This window comes from Wickerhamomyces ciferrii, contig 00186 (genome assembly GCF_000313485.1).
Source record: "Wickerhamomyces ciferrii WGS project CAIF00000000 data, strain NRRL Y-1031 F-60-10, contig 00186, whole genome shotgun sequence".
Taxonomy (NCBI): Eukaryota; Fungi; Ascomycota; class Saccharomycetes; order Phaffomycetales; family Wickerhamomycetaceae; genus Hansenula; species Hansenula ciferrii.
The window spans coordinates 64,221-74,118 of record NW_011887554.1 but is presented as its reverse complement, the minus strand read 5'-3'; the positions used below and the strand labels follow the sequence as shown (position 1 = coordinate 74,118).

Sequence of the window (9,898 nt, the reverse complement as noted above, 5' to 3'; positions counted from 1 at the left end):
TACTAAAAGAATTTTTTAACAATTCAAGATGTCTTGATGCTTTGAAAATAGGTAAGAGGGCAAAATTCTTTGAAATTGAAAACGCAGAGCAATTGAACAACATGAATATTTTCAATTTTGAAGTACCTGACCTAGAGCCGCATGAAATAACACTTCCTGACGATAACTCACCATGGAATGATTATGAATTGAATTATAAGCACAATATGATGGAAAAATATATTCATTATTCAATAGCTGATTTATCTTCAGTTAGGATAACAGGAAGAAGATTTTCAAGTGAAGTTGAAACAAAATCAATCATTGAAAAAGTGGTGAAAGCTGTGACCAACAATCAAGAGGGACAAAACCAAAGCCAAAGAACCTTATTCTTCACTGGATATGAAGATTCATTCATTCAACTTCCATTGAGATACTATAGAATTGACTATAGACCAGTCATGAAATTGATTAAAAAGTGAATACCACTCAGCCTTTCTCTATTAATCCCACTGGTAAACAATGACAATATCATACCCTATCTTTCACAAACCATTGATATCTTTGACCATAAAAACACTTTAAATTGTATAAAATTTCAATAAATCTGTCAAATTTCCACTGGTTAAATTATTTACATACTAATTCAAATCCCGAGCACGCGCCACGTAACCATTTCCCTTTACAGCTCTCACAGTCGCGAAACCCACTAAGAAAATTTCAACCAATGGAAAAAAGTTTTTTCAACCAATAATCAGCTCAACTTTTACTTTGGCAGAGGATTTTTTGGTTAGGAAAAAAAAAAGTCATCATCAAGTTAGTGTTGTGAAATAGTTAAAATCATCTGACTTTTAAAAGAACAACAAATCAATATACTTTAATTATTGTATTTTGCATAGACAAAGAACATAATCAAAGGATTTCAATTTCGTTATTATATTCATCAATTTTAAAAGGAGATTGTTCTGTTTTTCTGTTATTCAATTTAAATATATTAATACCTATAATCAAATCATAAATACATCATAATGTTTTCTTCATCAATCAAACAAGCTTTAAGAACCCCAGTTATTAGAAGCTCTTTAGTTTCAACTGTTCGTCCAACCACAACCAAATTAGCTACTTTCAACAGAATCTCTTCAATTAGAAATTATTCAGCTCATGAAGAAGAAACTTTTGAAGAATTTACTGCAAGATTTGAAAAAGAATTTGAAGAAGCTTATGATTTATTCGAAGTTCAACGTGTGCTCAACAATGCCTTCTCATATGATTTAGTTCCATCTCCAGCTGTTATTGAAAAAGCTTTAAGAGCTGCTAGAAGAGTTAATGATTATGCTACTGCTGTTAGAGTTTTCGAAGGTTTAAAATATAAAGTTGAAAATGCTGAACAATATAATGCTTATTTAGAAGAATTGAAATCTACTAGAGAAGAATTAGGTATTACTTTAAAAGAAGATTTATTCCCAGAATCTGTTGGTGAAAAACCAGTTAACTAATTGAATGTAAACAAAAGAAAATTTTAATTTATTATTATTATTATATTATTTTTCCACTTATAGTTTTTTACATTCACAATTTTATATTAACAGCATTTTTCCCACGTTTTATTTCAAAATAATTCTTAATTTTATGAAGCAAATGAATTTTCATTAAGAGCCAAATTTACAAAAAAAAAATAACAAGAATATTCAAAAAGAAAAGAATCATATTCCTATTATACACAATACAAACAATATTCAAAAAAAAAACCAAAAAAAAAACTCAATAAACAATAAATCTTAAGTCCACATATTTTACAATTAAAAATAATGGGGTTTGAGATTATATTATAAACAAAAAAAGTAAGATCGATATTTATTTGATTAGTTTTTAGAGATAATTTTATTTTATGCATTGAAAATTAGTTTCAATATTGTAGTTAGTAATAACAGTATCTCAGTATCTGAGTATCTCACTTCAGATCTCTGTGTTTCCTACACGCGCCATATAATATAAAATGCTAAATTAATTTTTTGGTTCTCTAATATACAAATTTAAAAGTTTCTATAATCATTCACTATAATCACCATCACCTTCTTCTTCATCATCATCTATGAATTGATTATCAGCAGCAGATTGTCTTTTTTCATTAGTTTCATAATCTTCACCTTCTTCATCACTATTATTTACAGCACCATTATTAACTTCTTCAGTTGCATCATACCAATCAGTATAAACATCAACAGGTTTACTTAATGAATTTATAGTAGTTTGGAAATTTTGACCACAAATTTTACAATATAATGAACCTAAATTGTTTTTTTTATCTAATGTACATATTATTGATTTTTCATGATTACAGAATAGACAATTAAAACTTGTATCTAATTTTTGAACAACTTTTTTAACTGGTTTTCTTGATGACTTTTTTTTACCCTTTGTTTGACTATGTTAGTCCCATTCCAATGATATTTATACTGATAACAAACATACCATTTTCTAATAATTTCTGTATTTATTGGATGGCCCTAGCGACAAGAATTCACTATTTCAATCAATTTTGTCTCTTTAATTAAGAGCTCCGATTTCAAGAAAATCGAGGCCGCGAATCCACTTCTTTTACCCGGTGAATTGCATAATTTGTATGGGGATTTGGATGGAAAGGGAATTTTGAAGGGGTTAAAGTACTAAGAAATAAGCAATAAGTACACATGTACTTTGTTCAAATGTCTTTATATCCATTATGCTTTTAAACTTCAAGAACACTCGTTGAAAGTGTTATAAATTCAATTATTTTGTATATCACGTGACGCGTCAGATGACCAGTCTTTAAAATTTTCGCGAGCTCATCGCAGATAAAAAAATTTATTTCCCTTATATATGAAAAAAAAAATTCATACAGGTATAATTGATTTAGTACATTTCACCTTTATACATTGATAATTTATATCATATAACCAATATATACACATTAAACATGGCTAAAAAGACACAAACTAAAGGGAAAGTGGTAAAGAAGACCCCAACAAAAGCCAACACAAAACCAAAAGGTTCTATTGTTAAAGCTTCAAATGTTGAAGATGTTGTTCCTACATTAGCTGAAGAAGCAAAAGCTGCTGCTAAAAACTCTAAAAATGTTAGTAAAACTGATGATTTAGTTGATGAATCCAAAATTGAAAAAGCTTTGAATGAATTAAATAAATTTGTTTCAAAATCAAATGAAGAATCTGAATCTAAAGATGGTAAAACTCAATTATTTGATGATGAATTATCTGATAATTTACAATTAATCTTCACTAAAAAGGATTTATTCTCTACAAAGAAAAACTTTAAACCAAAATTAATTAAAGTTGATAATAAACCAAAATCTGAAGAAGAACCAAAAGTTATCTTATTCATTAGAGATGGTATAGTTGATTCTAAAATTTTAGATCAAATTGAATCATCTGAATTAAATAATATTTTAACTAAAATCATTGCAGGTTCAGAATTGAAAACAACTTATAAACAATATGAAAAAAGAAGAGAATTATTTTCAAATAATGATATTTTCTTAGCTGACGATTCTTTAATTACTTCATTACCAAAATTATTAGGTAAAACTTTTTATGAATCAAATAAAATTCCAATTCCAATTAAAATTTCAAAAGATAATTTTTCAATCAAGGCAACTTTTAATCATATTCAAAAAGTTTTAAATTCAATTGTATATCATATTCCAAGAAGTAATAATTTATCAATAAATCTTGGTTCTATTGAATCAATTAATAAATCATTGATTTCTCAAGTTATTCAACATTTTAAAGATGAAGAATTAAGATCTATTTTCATTAAAACAAATCAATCACCTGCATTACCATTATATGAAGTTTCAGAAGTTTATACTGAAGAAGATTTAGAACAAAATCAAAAATCAAATGATAAAGTTATTAAATCAAATAATGAAGCTATTGAAGGATTACCAGAAAATATTAAATTAAGTGAATTTGAAAAAGGTTTACTTGAATTAGCAAATCCAAAAGAAGTTCCACAAATCTTTGCATCAAAAATTAAAAAAAGTTCAAAACAATTGAAAAAAGAAAATAAAAATAAAATTAGTAAACCAATTGTTAATACTAAAAAATCAACAAAAACTAAAAAAAGTGTTAAAGCTTAAGCCAGCTAGATCGGAATCCTAAAAAAGTTTATATCAAGTTAAGCGATATCCTTTTATGGATATAATTCCTTTCAAAACGGATCTTATTAAAACATTTAAATCCAAAAGAAGCAAATATAAGCAAATCAGTTCATATTAGGGGGACATCAGCGGACCTCATATTGTATATTATAGTAGTGTTTAAAAATAGAGAATATTTAACGTATCATATATCTTGTTCAATATCTCAAACCCCTTTTGTAGGTTGAAGCAAGTGAAGGTTTCCAGAATTAGACGAGAACTAGTTATAACTTTAAAGTATCAGACGTTGTAGACGTTGAGCTGTTTCATTCTAGAAATTAACACGTAAGTACCTACATGATATTAGTTTTAGAAATATAACCTTATTGTATGCTGAAATGACATGATATTGCACTAATGTTTAACAATATTGAGTTATAAATTTGCTCGAGTAATTGTCTAGATCGCTTAAATTTCATGTTCCAGATTCCATATTACCTATGGTTGATAATACACAAATTATGTTAACATAATTGTTTATCACTATCAAAGCCAAGCCAGTTATGGATCTATATGATTGTGAGTAAGAAAAGGCTAATCATAGTTAGCTTTAATTATGAGAGGCTAGAAATATAAATAGTTCTTGAGGCATGAGATCTTGAAATCATTGAAAGATCTTAAGAATTCCTAAAGTATACGACGCGATAATAGATATGTATAATGAAAATAAAACAACATGAGTACATGAGAAGTATGTTAATTATTCACTCGTACATCTAGACAGACATAGAACAATTTAGAAGTATTCATAAACAACTTCTTTGTGGGGAGATTTGAGAAACAGTTTACTAAAAACAGCTGTGCATTTTGTGGTTTCATAAAAGATGAACAGGTTACAGAATCAACTGTTATCAACAGATCATGATTTATCTCGGGCTTCGACAACTTGATTGAACTACGCGTATGAGATTTCAAGTTGTACAGCTGAATCCCGATTCATTTCTTATGAAATCTGATTCGTATATTTCTAGTTATGTATCTGTTAAGAATCCAATCATCTAGTGTCAATATAGAAGCTTTCATGATCAGATCATAGATGTGTATACACTGAACCAATCTCAAGGTTTTGATTAAGTTCTTTGCTTTTAAAATCTCCAGACAATCAAGAAGCCGAGTATGATTGCTTAATTTAAATCAATCAAACTCTAGTCAACCATAAAACCCTCATTTTGACTTGCACTTTAACTTATTGAATCGTATAATTAGAATACGTTAAATCAAATGTGTTTACCTATAAATACACGTAAAGTTTAAATACTTATGAAGGCTATCGAATCCGCAAAAATATGTATTGAGATGCTAATATTTTTCCATATTTACGCAATTCACGCAATTTGGCAAGACATCTATAAAAATCATAGTAGTTTTAACCGTAAATCTATGCACGAATATTTGTGCAATTACTTTAATTAGTAATTTCAGTTCTGCAAACTCAAGGAAATTGTCGCTGACTTGTGCAATCAGTTGACAAATACTGGTGATTTTCATGCATGGTATAAATTTTAATTTCTTTTCGGTGTTTAGTTTGTAAACTTTTTACGCAAAAAATACATGTTTAAGAAAAATAAAGTTTTGAATTTCTGCAAATTGCAGCGTAAAACTTTTGATCATTCGATCAAAATCTTCTTATTTGCGCTTTAAATTATACGACGTGGGAAAATAAGAAATAATAAGAAACGCATTCAAAGTATTTTAGGAATCATCGGCTTGTAATTAAAGGGTACACAAGTGCATTGCCGACACTAGTTAAGGACTTTCAAGTGTTATTGGTCCATGTTGTTGAACCAGATGTATGCTACGGATTAAATGGCTCATATCTAGGCCACTTTCAGCGTTGTTGTACGGTTGATTGCATCTGAATAATGAAAGACAAAAAGTTTAAAACATGGAGTTGAGTAGTTGAACTGGTGATTTTCAATGCTCTAGGCCCCTCTAGATCTCAAATTTCTATTGCAATGAACCTCAAGTTACATGATCATACACATGAATAAATACGTTTTAAAGTGGGAAGGATAGAATGGATAGATTCGAGATGCATACAAAGCTGCTGATAAGTTTAATTGTGATGACCTTGGGGGCTTAATAATACTTATGTTACGGTCTGCAAAAAGTTCTTTTTATGTTTAGTTTGTACGTTTGGTATACATAAGATTAGAGTTATTGTACGATATCATCAATAGAAATTTCAATAATTGTTTTGTGGTGTGTTATTATTGTCCACTTGATCAAATGCATAAATAGGATGCGATACCAGTTTTGGTGAAGTTTGTTGGTTCATCTCTCTGTTAATATATTGTCAAGCATACCTGCCCGTTTTCTAAAACTTGTTCATTCTTTTGGAAGCCCGTCTCATTGTTCAAGTTAATACCAAACAAGTTATCCGTCATCAAGTTACAAAAGTTTCCCAGTTACTATATTATTGAAGGTTCCTCCACATATTTACAAATATCAAGAGAAGCTGCTGCTGTTACGTTCCTGGTTGTTATAGATCTTTCAAGTTTCCACCGTTGACATCACACATCAATCGTTGTTCATTTTCCAAACATATACTGAAGATCATTAAAAGTACCAAAAGCCTCAACATTTAAGTGTGCTCAAAGGTTAGAAAAAGTACCCGTTTATCAGAAAAAAACACATACAAAAGTTTATCAAGTTTTATACTCACTCTTCTTTCTCAATACTTCATCATGTTCACTGACAAGAAATTGAAAGAGTACAATGATCGTGAAGAACGGTTTAAACAAGCTATTGAAGAAGCTCAAAATAATAAAACCGCTTCCATAAATTCAATTGCAAATAAATATAGAGTTAGTAGGACTACTTTATCAAGAAGAATTCATGGTTTTAAAAACACTAGAACTTCACATGAAAAACAACAAAAATTTACAAATGATGAAGAATTAATCATTATTGAAAGAATTAATCAATTATTAAAGAAAAGTTCACAAATCCCAAGTAAAAAGGAAATCTTGGTCATATGTGAAGATTTATTAAAAACAAAATATATGGATAAACAACAACAACCAGAAAATGAAAGCTTTTTCAAAGTTGGTAAAAATTGGATTGATAGATTCTTAGAAAGACATAATGATAAATTAATGATTAATGAAAAAACTTCATTATGTGAATACTATAAATATGAATTCTTACAAAGGAAAAAATTAAGATCAAATCGTGATTTTAAATCTGAAGATGATGAAAGTTCAAGTAATTCTCCTTCAATTCATGATGCTGATGAATTACAACATCCTTCAACTTTATCACACCATCCATATCAACAACAACAATACCCTCAACAACCTTTACAATATCAACAACAATTCTTACCTCAACAACATCGTCCATTATTCCCTCCTCCTCCAACTGGTGATTATATCTATCCAAGTAATATGAATCAAGAAAATCAAATGAATATACCCAATCAATTTCAAATACCAGGTTTAATACCACAAGCAAGTTTTAATACATCAGATTTATCAAATTGGAATGCTGGTAATATTAATAGTGTACCAATGAAACCAAGTAATAAATTACCTTATTCTCAATCAATGAATTTCCAATATCCTCAACCTCAACAAACACAACCACAACAACCGCAACAACAACAACAAACACCATCAACACCATCACAAGCACAAGCACAAGGAAATAGAAATACAGGTTTTGGTCCGAATAGTATTTTAAATAATCACGGAGTTCATTTGAATGGAAATGCAGTTGTTAATATTTATCCAGAAGGTGGTCCAATACCAAATCAACAACAACAACAAGTTCAACCTCAAACTACCAATTCATCAACACCATCAAATACAAATAATGTCAATCCTTATTATCAAACCACCCCAATTGGTCCTCCAAGTGGTTTAAATAATTATACTGCTCATAATCAACAAAATCCATTATTACCACCACATACAAACATGGTTATCCCAACTCCTCAACAACAACAAGCACAACAATTACAACAACAAGATTCAAATCAATCACAACAATCATCAGTTCAAGATCAAGAACAAAAACCAAAATTAGAACATCCTTCAAATATTGATTTAATGGAATTTTTCAATTCTGAACAAAGATTTTTTTTTGAAAATGCGAGGATTAAATTATTATCTGAATTAGAAAAATCTCAACCTGATTTAAATTTTGTTACAAAATTAATTAATTTATCTTTTGAAAATTTTGGGAAAGAATTGAATACAAATAATGCTGTTAATGCTGCTGCTGTTAATGGTGGGTTTATTCCGTCATACCATTGAGATCATAATCACTAAACCCTAAAAATTGAAATGTATTGTCTTGGAATCTTGAAATGTTTTTGAAAGGTTGAAAGTTATTTGAACTTGGAATTTTAACCGCCTTTGAATATAAAATGTTATACTTGCATACATTTGCGGATCAAATGGTATTGTTTTGTTGATGTGGAATGTTGATGTATCGATGTTGAATGTTAACGGGATTGTTTCCTTTCGGTAAACAAAGATGTGAGAATTTTGAATTTATAATGTCGATCATATTGAGATATAATTTCATATATTTAATAATGAAGTTGTGTTGTTGAATGTTTATTATTTACAAATTTGTACCATGATTTAATAATGATTTTTGTTAAAAGAATGTTGGATTTTTATTTATATTTTTTGATGTTGAATATTAATATTGTTTTTATTATACCTTTTGGATGTTGTTTTTTTGGAGTTTTAAGTTTTAATTATTGGATTTGATTGTTGGTTTTAATCATCCTTAATTCTATAGATGTTGGTTTAATTTCTTTATATTACCTTTTTTTGTTCACTTTTTTTACATTATATACATATAGAACATGATAGATTTCCATATTTGTCATTTTTTTGCATATAAAATCACATCTATTAACTCATCTTATTTATAATTGTTTAATTAATGAAGTAATGCATATCAAGAATCAAAAACTTGTTGTAGTATATTGACAATTTGTTCAACTATAATCACCATCATCTATAATATCATCATCAAATTCATCAAATACAGATTTTGGTGGTAAACTTGTTCTAAAACTTTGAATAGCTTTACCAATCAAATGATCATTTTCACCATTTATTGGATTTAATATAATTTTAGGTTTTGTATCATCATTACTATCATTAAGTACAATTTCTTTTTCAAAATCCATAATTGATCTTTGTTGATTATTTGATTCATTATTTGAATATTTTGTTGTCTTCATATTTTCATGAACAATATCTTCTAAATTTTTTTGATTTTTTTCAAATATTTCTTTTAATTCTTCATGTGTATAAATTTGAGTCTTATTTGGTTCTTCTTCTTCCCGATCATAATCAAAATCAATCGGTGGTGAAGCTGGTGGAGAAATTAAAAACATTCGACTATTATCTGGTAATTCTAATGAATTATCTTCAATTTTAAAATTTGCATAGTCATGTAATGAATAACCAGCTTTAAAATCATTTCTTGAATTTTTGAAATGTTTATAAAGATCTATACTTGATACTTTATTATTGAAAATGATTAAAATTCTTCTAAAAGTCTTTAATACCACAAATTGAACAAAATCTGAATCATCATTTGATATTTTTGAAACAATTTCTTGTTGTAAATCAGCAATGAATTGATTATTTTCCAAATTCTCCAAAGAGATACCAGTTAAAATCAGTGTATTAGTGACATCCTCAAGTTCCACCATGTTGAATACCAGTTACTAATAGAATTTCTTTATCAATTGAC

At 28.2% G+C, this 9,898-nt stretch overlaps 6 protein-coding genes across 6 annotated transcripts; 4 read left to right on the top strand and 2 right to left on the bottom strand.

The window, feature by feature from the left end:
• Window positions 1-101: 101 nt before the first annotated feature.
• On the top strand, window positions 102-461 carry BN7_4849 (uncharacterized protein; the record flags this gene model as incomplete). Its single annotated transcript, XM_011274606.1, has 1 exon — window positions 102-461. One exon carries the CDS (start codon window positions 102-104, stop codon window positions 459-461), a length of 360 nt encoding a protein of 119 aa, XP_011272908.1.
• Window positions 462-1,007: 546 nt separating this feature from the next.
• COX6 (cytochrome c oxidase subunit VI) lies at window positions 1,008-1,475 on the top strand (the record flags this gene model as incomplete). Its single annotated transcript, XM_011274605.1, has 1 exon — window positions 1,008-1,475. The coding sequence occupies one exon, from the start codon at window positions 1,008-1,010 to the stop codon at window positions 1,473-1,475; it is 468 nt and encodes a 155-aa protein (XP_011272907.1).
• Window positions 1,476-2,028: 553 nt separating this feature from the next.
• On the bottom strand, window positions 2,029-2,700 carry ELF1 (Elf1p; the record flags this gene model as incomplete). The annotated part of the gene is made up of 2 exons (XM_011274604.1): window positions 2,029-2,267; window positions 2,676-2,700. 2 exons carry the CDS (start codon window positions 2,698-2,700, stop codon window positions 2,029-2,031), a joined length of 264 nt encoding a protein of 87 aa, XP_011272906.1.
• Window positions 2,701-2,935: 235 nt separating this feature from the next.
• Window positions 2,936-4,114, top strand: CIC1 (Cic1p; the record flags this gene model as incomplete). Its single annotated transcript, XM_011274603.1, has 1 exon — window positions 2,936-4,114. One exon carries the CDS (start codon window positions 2,936-2,938, stop codon window positions 4,112-4,114), a length of 1,179 nt encoding a protein of 392 aa, XP_011272905.1.
• Window positions 4,115-6,861: 2,747 nt separating this feature from the next.
• On the top strand, window positions 6,862-8,433 carry BN7_4845 (Chromodomain-helicase-DNA-binding protein; the record flags this gene model as incomplete). Its single annotated transcript, XM_011274602.1, has 1 exon — window positions 6,862-8,433. The coding sequence occupies one exon, from the start codon at window positions 6,862-6,864 to the stop codon at window positions 8,431-8,433; it is 1,572 nt and encodes a 523-aa protein (XP_011272904.1).
• Window positions 8,434-9,131: 698 nt separating this feature from the next.
• Window positions 9,132-9,857, bottom strand: RCN1 (Rcn1p; the record flags this gene model as incomplete). Its single annotated transcript, XM_011274601.1, has 1 exon — window positions 9,132-9,857. One exon carries the CDS (start codon window positions 9,855-9,857, stop codon window positions 9,132-9,134), a length of 726 nt encoding a protein of 241 aa, XP_011272903.1.
• Window positions 9,858-9,898: the final 41 nt, after the last annotated feature.